The sequence below is a fragment of the Geotrypetes seraphini genome, chromosome 4 (genome assembly GCF_902459505.1).
Source record: "Geotrypetes seraphini chromosome 4, aGeoSer1.1, whole genome shotgun sequence".
Classification (NCBI taxonomy): Eukaryota; Metazoa; Chordata; class Amphibia; order Gymnophiona; family Dermophiidae; genus Geotrypetes; species Geotrypetes seraphini.
Window position 1 is genome coordinate 98,993,342 of NC_047087.1, and position 23,849 is coordinate 99,017,190.

General features: G+C 40.4%; 1 protein-coding gene across 5 annotated transcripts in view; it reads left to right on the plus strand.

Annotated features, from left to right (window-relative positions):
• CHD1L (chromodomain helicase DNA binding protein 1 like) overlaps positions 1-23,849 on the plus strand; it is a 175,917-nt gene that overhangs the window by 2,562 nt on the left and 149,506 nt on the right. The window contains exons 1-2 of one of the 5 annotated variants that reach the window (XM_033940410.1): positions 5,698-5,728; positions 6,165-6,267. The exons of 1 other annotated variant lie outside the window; for it this stretch is intronic. Coding sequence is in view for 1 of the 4 variants with exons in the window: in XM_033940407.1 (XP_033796298.1) it covers positions 21,872-21,965 (94 nt within the window). In the remaining 3 variants the exon portion in view is untranslated. Of the gene's footprint in view, positions 1-5,697; positions 5,729-6,164; positions 6,268-13,183; positions 13,204-21,811; positions 21,966-23,849 lie in introns of those variants that run through there. 3 more of the 5 variants (XM_033940411.1, XM_033940412.1, XM_033940407.1) reach the window with 3 other exon arrangements.

Consider the following 23,849-nt stretch of genomic DNA (forward strand, 5'->3'; position numbering starts at 1 on the left):
TTTTCGATATATTAAGGAACACCTTGGATGTCTTCAAAAAGGTTTCATTATCCCTGCAAGACATCCTAAGGCTGCCCTAATCCTGAACAAAACATTCCTCTAACAGTGTGCCTCCTGAGATTTCAGGTGTGCCATGACACACTGGTGAGGTTGAGAGTCATCCATGCCAGGCATGTCCTATAAGCAGTCAGCCAGCGCAGATGACTCTCTTCCTTGCTGGCGTCTCTCCTCTCCCCGCACCTCCCCATCCTCCCTAATCCCTCCACTGAAGTGGGCCAATGCTAGATGGGACTCTGGCATGTGTGGACATTGACACAATGATGTCAGGCATGCGTGTGACATCATTGCATCGAAGATTGTGCACTTCCAGGTGCCTTCCAGCCAGGGCACTGGGTTTAGTGTGCCGCTGACCAGAAAGTTTGCAAGACACTTTGTTAGGGGCACTACGGTATGAGAAGGGGGTATTTGGTTATTGGTTTATTATTTTGTATTTGAAATGTTGATGAAGAAATTTATGGATTCCATGTGTTGTATCACCTTTGTCAAAAGTTATTTCATTGTATTATTGAGGTTCATATTTCTCTGTATTTCATTAATAAAATTGTTTAAATATAAAAGTTAGGCACCTTGCAAAAGCAAATATCTAAAAGTGGGTATGGTTGAGCATTTTTTGGAGTTATGAGCACAATTATAGAATATGGGCAGATGTACACACAAAGGTGTAGACATTTAAGTCAAGAATACCCTGACATACATGGGTACGCTTAAATGTTAGGATACATTTTTGATAGGACATCTAAGTCCAACTTTGATCATTTCTGCAAGGATGTCCAAAAGTTGGGTCGGGAAAACGACAATTTATGAAACCGCAAGATGTCTATCTTTTTTTCTTTCGAAAATGACTGGTCTATCTTTTATTGCCATTTTTGAAAATCAAAGTGTCCAAATGCAAAATGTCCAAAACAAACTCATTTGGGAGGGGCCAGCATTTTATTGAACTGGCCATAAAGAGATGCCAACAAAGCAGTAGAGTGCCAACAAAGCACATTAGGGTGCACTGCTGTGAACTTCACATAAAGGGTGCCAGGTACATATTTCACCATAACCCCATTATAGTGTATGGTGAGCCCCCCAAAACCTACTATACCTACCTGTCTACTCTAATAGCCCTTATAGCTATAGGTGTCACCTATATGGCAGTATAGTAGGTTATTAGTGAGTTTTGGTAGTATCACACTGTCCACCTTACATGTAGTGGGTAGGGTGGGATATGGACCTGGATCCCCTCTCTATGGTTCACTACACCACCCACCAAGCTACTAGGATTTCTCAAAATATCTACAGCTGTCATAGAGGCTGGTATGTACTGTTTCTTTCACACCTTTGGGAGATGAGAGGGGTTCAGTGATCACTGGGGGAATGTGTGTGTGTGTTGGGGGGGGGGGGGTCATGCCCTCATGCATCTGGTGGTCATCTGAGCAGTTTGGGTACCTTTTTGGCCCTTATTTGCTTTTAAAACAGGTCTAACTCCAAACGTCTAAATGACACCCTGGATGTCTTCAAAAAGGTTCATTATCCCTGCAAGACATCCAAGTCCTAAGGCTGCCCTAATCCTGTCCAAAACATGCCTCTAACAACCCCCCTCCCCCTTTAAGATTTAGATATAATGGAGGGAAAACGGCCTGCAAGAAGTCTAAAAAATCTGTTTCGAAAATTGGCACTTGGATGTTTTGGTGATTAAAATGTCCAAGTTCCACTTTATGCTGATGGTTAACGTCATTGAAGTGATGCTACGCATGCTTTCTGTAACCATTACGCTTAGCGCCGCACTAATTGGCTGCCTATTTTTTTAGGCAACGTTCTTGGGCAGGGATTGTTTGTAGTTTGTTAAAGTGCCTCCCATTGCCCCGTTATCATTTTTGAGTGCTAAGGACAATAATAATAATTCTATGAAGCGCAGGACTTTATTCAATAAAGAGAATGGAAATAAACTCTTTCTGAAATAAAGCCCAGAGAAGGTAGATTATGCACACACAAACCCACCCCTACTAATACTGTGGAGATCTTCCAGTGCTTTGCACTCTCCCTCTTTGCTATCTACTTCCTTTGTTTTTTAACGGTGTGACTGCTATATCTTTACTATAATTTGTATGGTGTTCCTTTCTGATTTTAAAGGTTAAACTATTATGTTAACCACTTTTCCTGTTTTGCGAGGAAAGGTGGTATATCAAGTACCTAACAAATGATAAGATTTACAGGGGAAGTAAACATGCAGTCTCTACAAGATAAAGCTAATATATCACAGAAGGACAATTGTGGCTGATTTTTCCTCGTAGGTCACTGTATAATACACTTTAGTTTTCTAAATTAAAAAGAAAACCTGCAGTATTCGTAGTTCAGACTTGGATAGTCTTGGTAAAGGCAAAATGGCCTCAGGCATGAAAATAAATGAGCAGAAAAAAAAAGTCATACTAGCAGCTGCTTGTGAGAGCAGTAGATGGTAGGTGAAACTGTGGATTTTTACATGTAGGAGTGTGAGAAATGAGACTGAGATTACATTTTGAGGTTGTAACAGGAAAGCACGAACTTCTACACATGCAGGGCCTGGGCAAGTGAAGTGATGTCTTGCAAACCTTCATCCTTACACCTGCCTCCTCTCCATTAACTTCAGGACCCTAATCTACCCTTGTCTCCAAGATATTATGCTTTTAAATACCAAACTTATGTATGTATGTATGTACACACACACACATGATGAGGACAATTTCCAAAAATCATTTACTCAGGTAAATGGGCTATTGGTTCTTTCAGTTTGGGTGGTTGTTGGGCTCTATTTAGCTTTGACTATAGCTGCTCTCTGCTACCCCCTACAACAGGGGTCTCCAAAGTCCCTCCTTGAGGGCCAAATCCAGTCAGGTTTTCAGGATTTCCCCAATGAATATGCATGAAATCTATGTGCATGCACTGCTTTAGAGACCCCTGCCCTAGAAGGTGCTGTCCTAAGCCACTGCCTGGTCTTGCCTAAAACAGTAGTTGGGTTGAATCTGTAAACATGACCCCAGAGTGTCAATAAGTCCAATGCCCGTGACCTAGTAGATCTGGATTTAAGATTTTGGGCACTCACAGGCAAAACCAAAGAGCAGATCCTAGACCACAGGTGTCAAAGTCGGTCCTCAAGGGCCAGAATCCAGTCGGGTTTTCAGGATTTCCCCAATGAATCTGCATGAGATCTATTTGCATGCACTGCTTTCAATGCATATTCATTGGGGAAATCCAGAAAACCCGACTGGATTCCGGCCCTCGAGGAGGGACTTTGACACCCCTGCCCTAGACACAGAGAAAAGTGGGAGGGAGTGTCAGAGATCCCAAAATGATGGGAGGGTCAGAAGAGGAATAAAGAAAGATCATAGTGCCATACTGATGCTCCCAGTTGATATCTTGAAAATCTGGCACACTAGTTGATGTAGTTCAAGAAAGGATTGGACAATTTCCTGCTGGAAAAAGGGATAGAGGGGTATAGATAGAGGATTACTGCACAGGTCCTGGACCTGTTGGGCCGCCACATGGGCATGATGGACCTCAGGTCTGACCCAGCGGAGGCATTGCTTATGTTATTATGTGTATCTAGAATTTCAGAAAGCATTTTGACAAAGTTCCTCATGAGAGGCACCTGAGAAAATTAAAGTCATGGGATAGGAGACAATGTTCAGTTGTGGATTAGGAATTGGTTATCAGATAGAAAACAGAGTGTAAGGTTAAATGGCCATTTTACTCAATGGAGGAGAGTAAACAGTGGAGTGCCACTTATTTTTAAATGATCTGGAAATCAGAAGATGAGTGAGGTGATTAAATTTGCAGATGACACTAAACAGTTCAAAGTTGTTAAATGCATGCAGATTGTGAAAAATTGCAAGCAGATCTTAGGAAATTGGAAGTCTGGGTGTTCAAATGGCAGATGAAATTTAATGTGGACAAATGCAAAGTGATGCACATTGGGAAGAAAAACCCAAATCATAGATGCTAGGGTCCACCTTGGGATTAGCGCCCAAGAAAAAGATCTGGGTTTCATTGTAGACAATATGATGAAACCTTCTGCCCAATGTATAGTGGCAGCCAAAAAAAGCAAACAAGATGCTAGGAATTATTTAAAAAGGGATGGTTAACAAGACTAAGAATTTTATAATGTCTCTACATTGCTCCATTGTGCAACCTCACTGTGAGTATTTTATTCAATTCTGGTCGCCTTATCTCAGGACAGATATAGTGGAACTAGAAAAGGTTCAAAGAAGAGCGACCAAGATGATAAAGGGGATGGAACTCCTCTCATATGAGGACAGAATAAAAAGGTTAGGGCTCTTCAGCCTGGAAAAGAGTTGACTAAGAAGAGATATGATTGAAGTCTATGAAATCCTGAGTGGTGTAGAAAAGGTACAAATGGATCAATTTTTTACTCCATCAAAAATTTCAAAGACTAGGGGACACCTGATGAAGTTACAGGGAAATTCTTTTAAAACCAATAAGAGAAAATATTTTTTCACTTGGAAAATAGTTAAGCTCTGGAATGTGTTGCCAAAGTTTGTGGTAAGAATGGTTAATGTAGCTGGTTTTAAGAAAGATTTGGACAAGTTCCTGGAGGAAAAGTCCACAGTTTGCTATTGAGACATGGAGGAAGCTACTGCTTGCCCTGGATTGGTAGCATGAAATGTTGTTACTATTTTGGTTTTTGCCAGGTACTAGTGAACTTGATTGGCTACCATGAAGACGGGGTACTGGGCTAGATGGACCATTGGTCTGACCCAGTAAGGCTATTCTTATGTTCTTATGAAACTCCAGTGCAGAAATTTCAGGTTGGGTTTAAAAAAAAAAAAAAAAATTCTACTATGTTCCCTTTTCACTGCTGTATCCATTCTGGAGTGCCAGGTCTAGCTGTAACAAGCACTGGGGCTTTCTATATGTATCTGTAGATGGATAAATGTACTTTTAGGAAGGCTAAAAGGAGAACAAATAATCTGCAGTCCCACGGACGGCCAGCTCCTCTCCTCAGACAAAACATTATAAAACCCAGAAAATAAAAGTAAAAACTGCAAAAAGTGTAACCCAAACTCCCAAGAATCCCAGGAATTCTATAGAAAAGTATTTGGGCTAGGTTCCACAACTCCAAATCCAGCCCAAACCACTAACTCAGGAACCCGCGTCTACCTTTTTCATACACAAATACAGTACACAATTAAGGATACTAATAGCCCCTTTTACAAAGCTGCAGTAGCAATTCCCCTGTGGCAAATGCACTGAAGCCCATAGGAATTGAATGAACGTCTATGCATTTGCCACAGGGGAACTGCAAAAGGAGCACGTAATCTTATTTCTCAGTTTTCAGCAAGATTTTCGAGTGCGATATTTTAACAGATGAAAGCTTGATGTAAAAAAATAAGTCAGTCTTAACTATTTATAAATGCTTGATACTCTGCATTTAGGAGTCCTTCTACTAAAACCATGTTATGCAATTAACATGCGGTAAAATGTCCATTAGCGTGTACTTAATGGTATTTTCTGTTAGGAGAAGAAGAGTTACCTTCAAAAACTCATCATAAAATGCATTAAGTTAGTCCAATTAAAAAGGTATTACATTATTATCTTATTTCCTTTGTTTTGTTTCTATATATTATCTGTTAGGAGGTGTAACTAGGCAGCACAAGAGCAATGAAGAGGACACTGTGACGCTAAGGGGGTAATGCTTTATAGACCATAATGCCACACGGTTTGTAGAATATCAACCAAGGGCTAGATTCACAAAGCAGTCACACACACATATGCTAATTAGCATCAATTAACAGCTAAGTACTAAATTAAGTTGCACGTGTAACAACCACTATTCTATAACTTGTGCACACAACTTCAGAGGTAAGTGCCTCTGCATTATTTTCAACTGGAGTAGCATTTTAACAGAGCACCTGCAGCTGACTTGCTGGGCATGCCCCCCTCCCCCGCCTGTAGCATCATTAGTTATGCACTTATTATACAGCACTGTAATATCTTGTGTTACAGTATGTTAAATTCTAATTCTAAGATACTTTAGTAAATGGGCCCCTTAAAGCACAAGCATTCTTGAGATAAACAAGAGACTGTTAATTTAATATGAATATTTATATTCTGCTTTACTTTAGGGTTCAAGGTGGATTCTAACAAGCATGGCAAGTGCACGCATCAGTACATTTGTTCTGGATCCGGATTAGTAAGCTCCAGGGAGAAAGACTACCTTAGCAAAAAGTAATATTTTCTCCATGCCAGAAGCTATCCTTTTAATTCTATCTCATAGTCTTCCATATAATATAAATAAGTGACCCACTGAGCTTTAACTCACGCAACTTTTAATCACGCGCTAACCCCCACGCTAGCTGAAAAACTACTGCTCAAGAAGAGGCGGTAGCGGCTAGCACATCCGGCGGTTTAGCGTGCGCTATTACATGGCCGTTTGGAGGAGGATGGGCAGGGGAGGGCTTCAATGGCTGGGAGGGTGTAGATGGGCTGGAGTAAGTCTTAACAGAGATTTCGGCAGTTGGAACCCAAGCACAGTACCGGGTAAAGCTTTGGATTCTCGCCCAGAAATAGCTAAGAAGAAAAAAAAAAAAATTTAAATTGAATCAGGTTGGGCAGACTGGATGGACCATTCGGGTCTTTATCTGCCGTCATCTACTATGTTACTATGTTACACGCGTTAAACCGCTAACGCGCCTTCATAAAAGGAGCCCTATAAGTAATAGAGATTAAAGATACAAATGTTTGGAGGCGTAGCTTTCATTTTAAAAAGTTTTGTTTACTACAGCATCAGTAGAATGAGACTGTACAATTACAGTATTATAACAACTTTGTTTTTCATGTTCTAAAGCTTAAAATTTAATGATGTTCATCAAGCCACTAGGACTCGAACACGAGTCGATGGCACTTAATACAGCCTAAAAAGTGCAGGTACCTAAAGTGGGGCATGTGATGTTTGGAGTTAATTACTTTTTTATTGCTAAAAATTTCTCTTTAAAAACATAATTAGTTCATACCTGAGGCTGAAATTTTGCAGGATTATGCAGTTGATAGAATTCTATCTTGTGGTATAAATAAACCACATACTCCACTTTTGATACTTTTCCACTCAGTGGGTCACAAATATATTATTACTGCAGCCTATATGAATTCACTATATTCCACATTCAAGAATTTTCATTCAAAGTGGGTCCCCCCCTCCTTTTTTTTAATGTGCTTCCCTTTTCTCCTGTTTGGATAGTCACAGTTCTCCAGAAACCTCCCCATTCCCCAGTAATATCTAAATTCCCTAAAAGCAGTCTTTAGATTCCAAACTGGTGCCCTCAGTCTTTTTAGATCCAACGTAAGAGGTGAGTAAGATTTAATTTTCAAAGATCTTTAAATACTGTCCTTAATGTAATTGAACTGAATCTTTGTGAAAAATGCGCAAATGGATAATAGCTAACCAACCAACCACAAACTTGTGTTAAATCAATCTCTTTCTTATATCTATTAATATGTGTCCAGTATACTGAAGAATGGATTGATAGGATCTAGAAAGTTCAGGCACCACAGTGTTGTTAGATAATTAATCCATTGAACAATAAAAGATGTCACAATCTGCAAAAAATTATTTTCTTCTTCAGGATCAGGACTGTTACAAAGCTATGCACAGTCCCCCCACCAAACCCCCTCCCCCAAACCCCCCCCCCAATAAAAAAACAACCAAAATCCTGCATTCCCACAATAGAACTGCAGAAAACTTAGAATCTTGAATTGCCACATACCTGTGTGAATCCAGACATAAATTGTGAGGACATTTAACAGAAGGCTGTAGAGTTTCATTGTTAAACTATTTCTTGAGCTGATCTGCAATAAAGATAAAAGCTTGGCAGAAACAAAAGATCTGAAGATGTGTAGCATCTAACCTAAGGCTGCCTTTTGTGACTAGAGCTGAGGTACAGAGTGTGAAAGGGGCCAAGGAGGGGCAGAGGCAAAAAACCATTTCTGAATGGCTCAGGCAGTTTGGTTGTAAGTCTTTTCACAGGCAGGAGGTGCAAGAGGTTGTGTACACGAAACAGGTTGTTTTAAATGGGACATTCCTGGGAAATATTAGATGCAGGTCCTCATTCATTTTTTTTCCCCATTGGCACAAAATGAGAAAAAGTAGGTTTTGACTAAAAACCCTATATCCCCTTATTTTTTTTTTGATGAGGACAGTGTAAGTTTTAGGCAAAGATTATGATTAAAGTAAAAACAAACATACTGTATATGATCAAAAATGATGCTATAAAAATTGGTGTTAAGAACAAGGCACTTAGGCCTAGATTCTGTAAACTGTGCCTAACTTTAGGTGTGCTTTAAATCTATTAGGAGGGAGAAAGAAGAAAAAAAACCCAACATATTCAAACTCACTATAGGAAATATTGCAGAAGCGGAAGCACGCCTAATCTGCGTCTATAGGAAGTCTCTGACTAAGAAAGCTGAAACTGCATTGAAATGAAGCATAAACTACACTTAGACCAGCTTTTCCTTCGCCTACATTTGCCACGCTGTTAGAAACATAGAAACATAGGCGTGCTATCCTTAACCACTCCCACTTACACCCACGTCTACAACTATTCCCTAAATCTGCATCTGTTTTCTATAGACGCCTAATCGACGCCTAACTCCGTCTAAGTCCCAATTAATGCTTGTTAAGACCCTTAAATTGCTCATTATCCACTTAAATCTGATGCCTAAAGCACGCCTAAAGTTAGGCGCAGTTTACAGAATTGGGGCCTAAAGGCAGAGATCCTCAAACGATCGTCACTAAACTGGTTTTGACTGGTTTAGCGATGATTGGATTTGTCAATCCAATGTAGAAAAGGGCTCACTATGTGGTTTTCTGCAGGATTGCTCATTCTCTGATCCAGCCATGCAAATAAGGTTATTAATATTGAAATGCCATGTAAACTAGCAGAGCAATCAATGCTCTAATATGGCTTGCCGATCTGAAAAAAGTGACTGGTATAACAAGACCTGTCACCTGTCTTACCGATACAAAAAAATTTATAACATGCTATACCTTTTTTTTTAATGGGCACAGATGCTGTGTGTGTCTAACACATGCAAAAATCAAAACAAAATGGAACTTTTAATATAAAACTTAAATCATCATTTTATCTAACATACTAATCCAGACAAGGTTAGATAATCTGTGGCAGGGAGGAAAGGCCTCAGACTATATGTTCGTGTCACATACCAGCCTCACGGCCATTCAGCCAATGCAGACAAAAAGTTTCAATCACTGACCTTTCTCCTACCACCTCCTGTGCAAAATCACACTTTAGGCTCCTTTTACGAAGGTGCGCTATCGTTTTTAGCGTGCGCTACAGTGCCATGTGCGCTAACCCCGGGCTACAAAGAAAATACTAACGCCAGCTCTATGGAGGTGTTAGCGTCTAGTGTGCGTGCTAAAAATGCTAGCGCACCTTCATAAAAGGAGCCCTATGTAATGTGCAAAATCACGCTTATATTATATAAATACAGTGTTCCCCCAGTCATTCGCTGTTCGCGGTCCCGATCATTTGCGGATTTTCCGACCGCGAATGACCGGGCAGGAGAGGACAGCCGCAGCGGCAGGCGAGTGAAGGAAATCACTCGCGGTATGCTCCACCCGCCTCTTCCTGCATTAAAGTCAGGCTTCACCAATCAGGAGCTAAATACATTACATCAACTGGCTTACCTTTATCTACATGTTTATTCACACCTTCAAAGTCAAACAAATTGGTGAGGCAAGATCTCACTCCGTCTCATTAAATCATGTTTATCAACGTGTTCCACAATTTTATTTTTTATAATTGTTTCTACCATTTTGCCTGGCACTGATTTTCTGCCAGCTTGGAAACAAAAACAGTTATGTACACTATTTAATACTAATGTAAATAGTGGTATATTATATAAATCCAATCCAATCCATGTTAGAAGTAGGGTGGTAATTGGAAGGCAGTAAAGGATCAAGGGAAGGCTTCTTCAATACAGGTCAAATAAGAGCTTTCTTCCAAGACATGATGAGCAATCTTAAGCTACGATGGAAGAACTGTATTTAGCAGATGGACTTTTTTTTTTTTTTAACATTTTGAGATATCCATGTGCTTTGAAAATGAGCCCCTTTGTCATAAAATAGTGTGCAAGTTCATCCAAGAGGGCATAAAGGAGGCAGTAAATTTAGAAACCAAGGAAAATAACTTTCTGATAGAATTTTGAGATAAGTTGTTTTTCAAAATAACTTTTCCTAGCTGTCTGGATATGAAGGTTGTAACGCCAGTATAATTGTTTACATTGTTGTAGTAAGCAATCTTACTAATGTCTCCTCCATAAGCATTCTGCCTTTGTGCTATTCTATAATGCTACACACCTAAATTGTCTTGCGCTCAACTTAAAAAGGGGTGTGGCCAGGGCAAGAGCAAGGACAGGTCAAGTTGTTCCAAAAATGTAAACGCAGAATTTGGTCTTTTACGTGCCCAACTACAAGTAGCTGAGTGTGGGTGTGTAGGGTGAGGGGAGATGCCAGACCTCCGCTCAGCTGCAGGTGGCCCTCTTCCATTAGGCAGCCCTGGGCCTTGCCAGCATTTACACCAGGTTGTAGCAGGCGTAAGACCTCTCACCTAAACTTGAGAGCAGGAGTTCACACTAATCCTATTCTGTAATAGCTGCTTAGCACTAAATGATCTCTTTCCTTAGCAACAGCAGCAGATGAATCCAGAGATCAATGGGATAGCACACATCTACCAGCAGGCAGAGAAAGAGAAACTGATTAACAGGTGGTCCTATTGGCTGGCACTCCTCCTGTATCTCCAGTATTCTCTATCTCCCAGCAGGAAATGGTTGCTATTCAAATAGCTCCTGAATTCTGGCTGTGACTGGAAAATTATTTTCTCCTGTTGAGGTTTCTCTTCAGTGAGATTGCCATTCTGTTTCTCATGTTGAGGTTTCTCTTCAGTGAGCTGGCAATGCTATTTCTCCTGTTGAGATCTATAATAGCTGCTTAGCACTAAATGATCTCTATAGAATTGGCATGGATATTAACAGCACCTACCTTTGGGCACTATTTACTGAATCCAGTCCTTAGGCAAGTTTTTTAAAAAAAAAATTGAAGGTGCCGTTCTAAGGCATTGGTCTCGCGCCTATGGAGGCATGGGAGCATAATTTGCATCGAAATGGCCTTAGGCATAAGTAGGCATCCCTATGTGCCTCCATAGGTGTGAAACCAATGCCTTAAATGTAGACCTTTAAAACGCTGGCCTACATTTAAAGCACCTGTTTTAAAAAACAACCGCAATTCTATGAATGGCGCCTAAGCATGATTGACACGCGATCAGCAACTGTTTCTTAGACGGCCTCCGATACCAGCGCCATTTATAGAATGCGGCCCTTAGTGTCTAACATTAGATGCCATGTTATAGGACAAGAGGGTACGTGGCACTTCTGGGAAGGAATGTTTTTCCAAACCAGAACACTACAACCATTATCTTAATATCAAGATGCCAATTGGGACATTCAGAATAAAATGATCTCCTACTTTCAAACAAACATTGAAGGCTCAGTTTACTAAGGCTTTTCTCTCATTCTCATTTATAAGAAAAAAGCTTAGGGGCTGCCACAGTTTTCATTTACAATTCTTGAAAACATAATTGTTTTATTTATTTATTTTTTGTGCACCCTAAATGGGTTGCGATCCACTGTTCTAAGGCACACTGGATTTAAGATGTTTGACTTCTAAATAAGTACCTGTCTAAAATATGTAAACTGCTTTGATTGTAACCACACAGAAAAAGCATTATATTAAGTTCCATCCCCTTCATCTTTTACTTGTCAAGTGTTTTATTTATCACCCACTCACACCATATTGAGATCTTAGCAGGTTCAGGATGTGATGCAAACTTTGCTCTCTAGCAGTTACATGCAACGCTGCTACCGGTCTCTGGGTTGGCCCACGCATCGTTTGTTTTATTTTCCAGCTCAGCAGAATGAAAAAGAATTATTTTGATTAAATCTATGACTTTCCAGGGCAGCTAGGCAGAACCAGCATAGAACTAGTCTTGTATGAAAGTAGAAGGTGATGCATGCAATTTTTATAGCTGGGAGCTGTGTTGAATTTCTGTTTCAAAGCAGGTGACATACGAGACCTTCAGCGGTTTTTAATCTTGTGGTTAGAAAAATTCACAGTCTCTCTCTCTCTCTCTTGCAGCAGTGCTACCTGGAGTCTGGAGTTAATAGTTCCTTTTTTATTTTTATTCCAATGTTGTCTTTCTTTTTGCCAGTGTGTTAAAGGAGTTAATTTTCGAAATCCTGTCACTATTAGATAGGTAAAGAGTCAACACCATGCAAGTATGTGAATTTTCAGTTGCCTAAAATGATGTGTTCTTTCTTAAGCAAAACAAGGGAAACTGCAGACACACGTACAATGATGCAGGCTAAATTTATTAACAGTACCACCTTAAAACAAACCAAGGGACCCGACACGGTCCGTGTTTCGGTTAACACGCCTTCATCAGGGGTCCCAGGTTGATAGGGGATCAAATGAAACCGCAATCAAAAAACTGTAGCTTGTGCAAAAACAAACACCGAAAAGCAGTCTGTGTGCGAACTCCTACGTAGCAGTTCACACACAGACTGCTTTTCGGTGTTTGTTTTTGCACAGGCTAGATTGATCCCCTATCATTTGATCTGCAGTTTCCCTTGTTTTGCTTTCGTATTCTTCACTGCAGACTTCGTTGGTTCTCCCCTTTTGTTTGTTCTGTGTTCTTTCATAACACACACAATGTTGTCTAGGGGCTGTACATCAGATATGTGCACATAGAGTTTTCATATTTAAGTGCACAGAGAACATGTTGTAAACATACCTAACTTTATGCTCCTATTTTGCATTTACTAAGTGTACATGTCTACATTTACCCATAGAACAAGATTTTCAAACTCTGTGTGTGCTGCTTACATGTTGATAAGCTTTGCACTAGATAATGAAAACACTCCTACCATGCACTGCCATCTGGAACTTATTCAACCAGGTTAACAAAGGAGGCTGTGAAGGGTGGAAGTGAAGGCTTACAGCCAGTTGCTGCCATTTCCCACTTTAATATCTCTGCTTCACTTCTCAAGAACCCAGTGCTTTCACCACAAGCATCTAGCACCTCTGCACCTGGGGTCAGTATTCCCCCTCTCTCAAGCCCCTCCCTGCTTGCAGTTTGGCATCTTAATAACATAAGAGTTACTATACTGGTACAGACTGAAGATTCATCAAGCCCAGTGTGATGTTTCCAACAGTGGCCAATCCAGGTCCCAAGTACCTAGATAGATCCCAAGTGATAAAACAGATTTTGTGCTGTTTATCCTAAGAATAAGCAGTGGATTTCCACAAGCCATCTTCTTAATAATGGCTAGAAACCTGGAAACATGATGGCAGATAAAGGCCAAATGGCCCATCTAGTCTGCCCATCCACAGAAACCATTATTTCTTTCTCCCTATGAGAGATCCCACGTGCCTATCCCAGGCCCACTTGAATTCAGACACAGTCTCTGTTTCTACCACCTCTTCTGGGAGACTGTTCCACGCATCTACCACCCTTTTTGTAAAAAAGTATTTCCTCACATTACTCCAGAGCCTATCACCTCTTAACTTCATCCTATGCCCTCTCATTGCAGAGTTTCCTAACAAATGAAAGAGACTCGAAACATGCACATTTATATTATGTAGGTAAACGTCTCTATCATATATCCCCTCTCTCCCGCCTTTCCTCCAAAGTATACAGATTGAGATCTTTAAGTGTGTCCCCATACGCCTTATCACAAAGACACCATTTTAGTAGCCTTCCTCTGGACCAACTCCATGCTTTTTATATCTTTTTGAAGGTGTGGCCTCCAGAATTGTACACAATATTCTAAATGAGGTCTCACCAGTCTTATACAGAGGCATCAAGATCTCCTTTTTCCTACTGGCCATACATCTCCCTATGCAACCTAGAATCCTTCTAGCTTTTGCCGTCACCTTTTCAACCTGTTTGGCCACCTTAAGATTATCACATACAATCACACCCAATTCCCACTCTTCCATCGTGCACATAAGTTCTTCACCCCTAAACTGTACCGTTCCCTCTGGTTTTTGCAGCCCAAATGCATTACCTTGCATTTCTTAGCATAAAATTTTAGCTGCCAAATTTCAGACCATTCTTCAAGCTTCGCCAGGTCTTTCTTCATGTTATTCACAACATCTGATCTATCTACTCTATTGCAGATTTTGGTTTCATCCACAAAAAGGCAAATCTTAACCAACAACCCTTCAGCAATATCATTTATAAAAATGTTAAAAAGAACAGACCCAAGAACAGAACCTTGAGGCACACCACTGGTAACATCCCTTTCCTCAGAGCGATCTCCATTGATCATTATCCTCTGTCGCCTTTTACCTAACCAGTTCCTGACCAAGCCCGTCACTTTGGGACTCATCCCAAGGGTACTCAGTTTATTTATTAGACATTTGTGTGGAACACTGTCAAAGGCTTATAGACTTCTCTTTTAGGAAATTATTAAACTCAGTGCTAAACCACTTTCACTACATTCTCCGGCAAAGAATTCCAGAGTTTAATTACCCATCGAATGAAGAAATATTTTCTCTGGTTTGTTTTAAACCTACTACTTAGTATTTTCATCACATTCCCCCTAGTTCTAGTATTTTTTGGAAAGAGTAAACAAGTGATTCACTTTCACTACACTCAGTATTTATACACTCAGTATTTATAGACCTCTAACATGTCCCCTGAGCCATCCCTTTTCCAGGCTGAAGAGCCCTATCTGCTTTAGCCTTTTCTTCATAGGGAAGTCGTCCTAGCCCTTTCATTGTTTTCATTACCCTTCTCTGTACCTTTTCTAATTTTGCTATATCTTTTTTGAGATGTGATGACCAGAACTGCACACAATATTCAAGGTGCAGCCACGCTATAGAGTAATAAAAAGGCATGATAATATTTTCATCTTTGTTTTCCACTCCTTTCCTCACTGGACCTCACATGTCCCTCCAACTATCGCCCCATCTCCCTCTTCCCCTTCTTATCCAAGTTACTTGAACATGCTGTTCACCACCGTTGCCTGGACTTCCTCTCATCCCATGCTATTCTGGATCTGCTTCATTCTGGCTTTCTACCACTGCATTCCACAGAAACTTCCCTTACTAAAGTTTCCAATGACCTCTTCTTGGCCAGATCCAAAAGCCTCTACTCTATCGTCATCCTTCTCGATCTGTCTGCTGCCTTTGATACTGTTGATCATCGCCTACTCCTTGATAGGCTGCCCTTGTATTCCAGGGTTCTGCCCTCTCCTGGTTTTCTTCCTATCTCTCCCATCGGTATTTGGGTGGAAGGGTACTAGTGTCGGAGAGTGGTTCGCTGTCGAGGTTGGTGTTCAGGTGCTGATTGTCTCCTTGTGGTGCTGAGAATATCTTTTTGCTTAATGTAAAGAGGTTCTTTGATCTGTTGGGGGATTTTATTAGTTGTTGGATCAAGTATAGCTAGTTTGTATTTTTCATGTGGTTTCCTCCAGTTGGATTTGTCGCCATTCGGTCTGGATTTGCACCATTCCCTCTCTCATTTCCTTAGTTCTCTTTTATTAGTTCTTAGTTTGTACGTGAACCAAGGGGAGGATAGATTGCAGGGCTAGCATTTAATTTCTTTAACTGAGGCTAGGCTCTTGTAGAGGTTTTCTACTTGGGTGTGCCAGGTTGTGGCTGCTTCATTGATGGATTTGTTATTTGAGTTCAGTGTTCTTGCTAGGTTAGAAAGGCCCAAGGAGAGATTCTGCCGGGGTTGTTTCTTAGGTGGTGGTTGATTCGTTGTGCATGAGTGGTTGAATTTGATAATATGGTGATCAGACCAGGGTACTGGTTCGTTGGATCAATTGGTAGTTGTTGTGTTGGTAGAGTCTTTTTGAATCAAGTTTCAAGTTTATTCAAAAATTTTATAAACCGCCCAATTGACCTTCTAGGTGGTGAACATTATGTTAAAAATGTTTATGGGGTAACTATACATCTTTTGAAACAACAGTCATAATTCAAAACATTACAAACAATACAAAAAACAAACAGAAACAAGAGGGAAGAAAGACAGAACTATAATTTATCAAGTAAGAAAGAGAACATATAGGGAAAGGACAAAAGGGAGGGTGAAGATTAGGTCTAGTACGTGACCCGCTAAGTGGGTCGGTGAAGAAACTATTTGGTGGAAGCCAAAGTCAGATAGCAATAGAAGGAAATCCGTTGAGGATCTGGTCTCATTTGGGTAGTTTGTGAAATTAAAGTCTCCTAGGATGGCAATCTGGTTGTAAGAGATCATCGCCTTGCCAAGGATGGCTAGAAGGTCATCCAGGATAGTTATCAGTGAATGGGAAGCTTTGTATATCAAGGTTATTACTGTATAGGATCACTGTTGTGTCCTACTGAAAAGATGAGGCATTCAAGTGTGTTTAGTGTGATAGCATCTATTAATCTTGGGTTGAGGTTGGATTTAATGATGGAAGCTACACGTCCTACTCTGGTGTCGGTGTGTGAGCATGCTAGGAATTGATAGCTGGGGGGGGGGGGGAGAGCCTTAATTTATTTTTTCATCTATAAGGTCCTGCTCAATCCTCTCATTGGCCCATTAAAAAAGGTTTCAGAGGAACATATTTTTATGGTTCTTGAAGCTTCAATGACAACCTCAACAGGAAAGCAATACAAACTGTGTTGTCCATTACTACTACTATTTCTATAACACTACCAGATGTACACAGCACTGTACAGAATCATAAAGAAGACAGTCCCTGCTCGAAAGAGTTTACAATCTAAACAGACAAGACAGACAAACATGATGTCATGGATACAGTTAAGAGGAATGGTTGATCTGCTGACTAGGATGGTGGGGAGGAGGGTTATGGATTAAAGGATATCAAAAAGGTAGGTTTTCTGTCTGCTTTTAAACAAGGTAAGTGAAGGGGCTTGGCGGACAAACTCAGGTAATTTATTCCAGGCTTATGGGGCAGTTAGATGAAAGGAACGAAGTCTTGTATTCAGGCTATCTGCATGATGAGCAGCATTTGAAGTATTTGTGAAGCACAATTTGTCTTTGAAATTGTTACTCTTTCCTAACCATACTGTTATTTAATCACATTAATTTTTCATTTTAATAAAAAAATTAGTTATTAGAAAGCCACAAATTTCCAATTCAAAGTTTCTCTCATTATTCCAGTGTCTATCTACATTTCCAACATTATTTTAATATTACCCACCCCCCTTTTTACAAAACCATAGCATGGTTTTTAGTGTTGACCGTGGCGGTAACAGCTCCAATGCTCATATATGAACATCAGAGCTGTTACTGATGTGGCCGATGCTAAAACTGCACTGTGGTTTTGTAAAAGGGAGTGGGTGGTAAATGCAGGTTAAAATCCTGGTGTATTTTCAGCTATTATGAAGAATGGGTCAAAAATGTAGCTCGAGTTTTGTAGCCAAAAATTGCTCTTTCAAATGGTGCAAGAAAGAAAGAGATTGGAGGATGTGCAGTTGTTATATACGCAACACACAGAATAGGTTCCTTGTGCAATTGGTTTTGTATATGTCACGAGGGAAAGACCTCAGAAGCCTGCACCAACCACAGAATATTCAATTCTTGCGATGGTTTAACTCAGCAGGACAGGTCACAAAACCCTCTACACACCAATTCCCAGTTTGAATTTCTGGTATCTTAATCACTTTTTCTTTATAGAACGCTTGGTGTGTAAAAAATGTGTAGAGGGTTTTGTGACCGATGATAGATAACCTGTCCTGCTGAGTTAAACCATTGCAAGAATTGAATATTCTGTGGTTGGTGCAGGCTTCTGAGGTCTTTCCCTCGTGACATATACAAAACCAATTGCACAAGGAACCTATTCTGTGTGTTGCGTTTTATATTCAAGAGGTCCTTGACCATTTTTTGTTTCAAGCAGTTGTTATATACGACATTAAATATAGATGATAATTTGCATAAAATTTTTTCAACAATCTTAATAAAGATTTAGCTCATAAAAGAAAAGTGCAGTGGGCCTAAAAATTTATGGGACAGTAACTGGCCATAATCTCTTCTGGTTCCTAAAATTTGAGCCCTGTTGTGCTTTCTGTTCAGGAGCTATGTTGTGTCAAATATTTGCCTGTGCATAACTTTTTTTTATCAACTTTGTGGTTTCCAGTGATACACCAAAGCATGCACCAGTGATCTGAATGGTATATTTGGATCCAGCACAAAAAGTTGTACTGGAAATATGACTTTTACCTTGGTTGAACAACTATCCTTTCCACAACCTGAACAAACAGTTCAGTTTTTTCACCATCTTCCATTGGATGAAAAAAGTAACGAGACCCCTATTTTTGGAAGAAGTTGAGATCTTGCCCTAAGACTTTGCACATATTTATTACATGTCCTATTGTACTTCCAGTAAAAATTTCATCAACTTCTGAGATGGTCAAGTGTGGAGGCTTAGACTATTTGACATGGAATGGCACCTATACAAATTCTCTTTATTCAGGAATTTCAGTAAGGTTGCTGAAAAATACTACTTTTATGAAACACAGCAATAAGGTTAATCTTTAGAAAATCTTGGTTTGAACATGTGACTCTACTCTTAGCTGCAGTACATTTGCTTCCAATACATGCCCGTATAATGCATAAGCTAGGAGATTTGATGTTTAAGATATTGTATGGCTTAGCACCAGAAGGTGTTACAGTACTAATTCAAATTCCATTTGGAAGAAGGATATCTAGGTTACAGTTTATTTTGACCTTGATAATTCCTTCTTTCAGGGGAATAAAATAGAAAGGATTACTTAAATCTGTGTTTACTTACAAAGAAAGCAGTAGTAGTAGAATGGTCTTCATCTTTCTGTTAGGCTGCAATCTTCTTATGAGAGGTTTCATAAGAATCTCAAGACAGAACTATTTCAGATATTTTTAACTGAATTTTAATGATTTAATAATTTTATATTGCTACTTGAAGGTGAAACTGTTCTAAGGCATTGAATTGTGATGTCTTGCTAAGCATTTTGGACCCTATATTTTGGGGATAATTACTGACCTCTGTTTCCACAACTTCCGCATCTTTGGAAAAGATGCTTTTGTTCATGTTTCAAGTTTATTCAAGTCTTATATAGCGCTCAAGAGCAAACTAACTGAGCGGTTTACAATTAATAAAATTCTAGTTTGGAAATATAGACTTGAACTGCAAACATTTGATAGGAAAAGGATAGCTAAGTAGGACCAGTGTATCTTTCCTGCCAAGCTGAAACACTCCACACGGTCACTGCCTTACACAGAGTCTATTCACTCACTATTTTCCTTTAGAGAGAGGTCTCCACACACGCTTTGTTCTGTCCTAGGGTTACCAGATTTTACTTTAGTAAAATCCGGAACCCCAGATCCACGCCCAGGCCCGCCAAGTTGCACCCATCCCTGGGATGAGGGGTATAGGAAGAGAAAGGGAACAGAGGGGGAAAAGATGGACAGAAGGAGAGGCAGGGCCACGGGAGGAGGGATGGTGACACAGCGGATAGAAGGAGCAGAGAGAGAGAGAGAGGGCACATACATGGAAGGGAGAGCGAGGACAGGCACTGGATGGAAAGAAGAGAGTGAAGAGGATGACTAGGATACTGTAACAGCAGTATACTGTACTGACCTGAAGAATAAAGTTTTGACCTCTGAAAGCTAATTTTAAAATGGATTAGTCCAATAAAATGGTATCGTCTTATTTTCCATTTTTGTCTTATTTGTATTTGTTAATTTGTAAAGTGGTGATTATTGTCAGTTTTTTTTCAAATTTACATCTGCTATCTTTATATTTTGTACAGTATGTATTAAAACCAGAATGACAAAATCCCCAGGATTCATTAACAGATATCTTACTCCATATATACCCTCACGATCACCACGTTCAAGCAATCATAATTTATTAGAGATCCCATCAACTTGACACACAGTATATGATATGATCAGAAAATCAATCTTTTCTGTCACTGCTCCTTCACTATAGAACTGTACGCCCTTGCACCTTCGAGAAGATTCCTCTCTTACAAAATTTAAATCAAATTTTAAAACATTTTTGTTTAAAGATACTTTTGACTGCTAATATCGCTCTAAGCTTTTACTATCCGACAGGATTCTAATACCCTCCCTCTTGTGTTTCCCTTTTAATGTCTTTCTTTCCTATTGAATATTTTATTTCTCTTCCCTTTTCTTCCTACTAATGTGTTTGTCTCTGTTATTGTGATTACCTTTTAATTTAATATTAGTTTTTTTAAAAATTATGTACACCGCTTACACAATTTATAAGGGAACAGTATAGTTTAGGGGGTGCATGACAGAAGAGCGAGACTTGAGTGTGATGATCTTAAAGTGGCCAAACAGGCTGAAAAGGTGACAGCGAAAGCTAGAAGGATGCTAGGTTGCATAAGGAAAGGATGGCCAGTAGGAAAAAGGAGGTATTGGTGCCCCTGTATAAGACTTTGGCGAGACCTCATCATTTAGAATATTGTGTACAATTCTGGAGGCCGCATCTTCAAAAAGATATAAAAAGGATGGAGTCGGTCCAGAGAAGGCTCATCATCATAAGGCATATGGGGACAGACTTAAAGATCTCAATCTGTATATTTTGGAGGAAAGGCAGGAGAGGGGAGATGATAGAGACGTTTAAATACCTACGTAATATAAATGCGCATGAGTTGATTCTCTTTCATTTGAAAAGAAACTGCAATGAGAGGGCATAGGATGAAGTTAAGAGGTGATAAGCTCCGGAGTAATCTAAGGAAATACTTTTTTTACAGAAAGGGTGGTAGATGCATGGAACAGTCTCCCAGAAGAGGTGGTGGAAACAGAGACTGTGTCTGAATTCAAACGGGTCTGGGATAAGCATGTGGGATCTCTCAGAAAGAGAAAGAGATAATGATTACTGCGGATGGTCCAACTAGATGGGCCATTTGGTCTTTATCTGCCATCATGTTTCTCTGTTTCTAGTATATCAAATTTTAATAAAATTGAAACTTGGGTTGCATTGTATGCAGAATTTGGCTTCTTGGATGTTCAATTTAACTTTTGCCTACATATTCCTATCTTTAGTTTGTGATTACTTATTCCATACTGGGTGAGGATTTATCTATGTTTTCTGTGTGTATGAAAAGGACAGCATTGTTAGAATTTGTGCAGGATTGATCTGTATTAATCTGGCTTATTTATTGTACAATAAAAATTGATTCAACTCTAAGCCTAAAAAGCTGTGCCACTGAAAGTGAATCAAATTGAATAATCTATTCAGTAGGCCAAATCGAATCGAATCCAAATTTTTTTTCTCTGAATCAGGAAGCTCTACTATCCACAAGTGCATGCAGTCAGTGACCCCCCCTGAAAAATCCAGCGTCTCCTGCTCTATAGCAGAGGCATTTTTCAGGGGTGGATCATGGAGGTCCACCCTGACCCCTATGATAAGTGCTTCTACCACTGCTCCATCCCGGCTCCCCTCCCATTTCTTTGTCGCCTCTACACCCTCTTTTACCTCCACCTCTCCCTTCCCCTCCCTCTGCTCTTTCTCATTGGGTCCATTATTAAAGCAGGATTACCCAGGACTTTAACTTTTGTGCTTTTCTTGTGTTCTTTTCTCATTTCTAGACAGCCATCTTTTTCTCGTAATAACCATTCCACCCTATTTGTCTCGTCTTTCTCGTCCCCGCCCCTTGTCTCCCTTCTTTCCCTCTCCTCGCACCGCCCCCTGTATTCTCTGAAGTGGGTGGAGCTCCGCTGGTGGCGTCACTCTGAGCGGGCTGCCTGGCGTCATGTCTGCGTTCGTGCGGAGGGTGCGGGGGCTCCTTCCTGGAGAGCGGCGTACAAGGTTCGGGGAGGCGGAGTTGAGTGCTTGTGGCCTGACAGGTCAGTACCGGTCGGGAGGAGGAAACGGGCCTCGCTCTTCTGAGTTCTTTACCTTCAGGAGGGGTCCCGCTAGCGCTATTCCCTCCCTTTCTCGCTCCGCCTCTTTAGAAGGAGAGGGGCAGTGAGCCTGCGTTGTGTGTACACGCAGCATCCCGTTCCCCGCCTTCTTATAAGCCCTCCAGGAAGAGGGACGGGTGACGTTCTGTTTCTCGCTACAGGGAGGACTCCGGCGTCATCACCCTGCCGAGCTACCCTGAAGGGAGAAGAACTGACCATTCCCTTCTGTCCCATCATCGGGTGCCACTGCAGGGAAGTGGATTCATATGCATATGGAAATTTATATGCAACAAAACTTGTTCTTTGTTTCTCTCTGGAGAGTGAGTGGCAGCCCGTTTCATATCCCCGAGTTTTACACCTGCAGAGAGAGAGAGACCAGGAGCTTCTGTGTCCCCTGGCTGACACCTCAGGGAGAGGGACTTGCAGCATTACCCTATTTGCCAATATTGCAAGGAGGGGGACTAGCATCCATCTGAGCTGTCTCTGAAAGAAGATGGATATATATCGGCGTATCCTATTCAATGCCTGCTTGTCTGAAGGGGAGCATCCAAACCAGCTGCCGCTGCTGACAATTTTCCCCTGCCCACCTATCACTCTGAAAATAGTTGTATCAACTTCCCCCTTCAGTGGAAGAGACTAGCAACATTGTCCCTCCCCAGCTAGCACTGCAGGGAGATGTACTGGTATTAGCATCCTCCTGGGCTTCCCTTGAAGGGAGGAGTAGCAATTGTTCTCCCAGCAATCTGGCTTACTCGTGAAGGGAGAGAGACTGGCAAAGGGGGGGGGGGGGGTGCAAGCATCAATCCAGCTTCCCTTCCCGGACTACTGATGAACAAAGACTGACCTGAAGAATGAGATTTTGGCCTCTGAAAACAAATGAACAAATAGAAATAAAACAAAAATGGAAAATAAGAAAATCCCAGTTTGTTGGACTAATCCATTTTTAAATTAGCTTTCAGAGGCCAAAATCTAATTCTTCAGGTCTGTACAGTATACTGCTGGTATGGTATCCTGTCCTGACCTGGTTAGTAAAAAAAGTATTAAAATTAGTCTAATAAAAAGATTTATTTCCATTTAAAAACATCAATACAGCTACAATATAGCAGTACTCAAGATGAGGATGGGATACAGAGGAATTATAATACTCTTGGTCTTATTTTCCATTTCTTTCCTAATAATTCCTAGCAACCTGTTTGCTTTTTTGCGTATCCAAATAAAAACAGTCTGTGGAAAACACTGTGTTCTTGACTTTCTTTTATTTCTTCCAAACATAAGAATTGTTGCTGCTGGGTCAGACCAGTGGTCCATCGCGCCCAGCAGTCCGCTCACGCGGCGGCCCCCATTTTATACATCTTCATATAGTATAAAAACTTGCCCACATAGATCATAAAAAAGTCTTAACAGACTCGACATGGGCCTTGTTAAGTGAGAGACAACTGTAAACATAAGTGTTTTGAAAGAGTGTTCTAGTAAATGGTGACCACTAAAGTGAAAACAGAATGTGGCTTGTCTTTTGATCATGCAAGAAAGAGCGTATTATATCTCATAAAAAGATGTATTGTGGAATGTTGGGAGATGCCAAAACTTAAAATACGACAAAATGGAGGTGAAACTATCTGTGCGTCAGAGTGTGATATCTATTAAGATGTGGTGAAAAGACCCAACACCACTAATTGGTAGTTCAGTGAAAATGCTTTAGAAACCAGGGTGTTATTATTGTATATGAATAGTGATACTCAAAAGAAATTACTCAACCATCTTATATTCTCTAATATTCTTCTATTTACCAAACGTTATCTAAAACCCCATAATTCACCCTATTCTTAT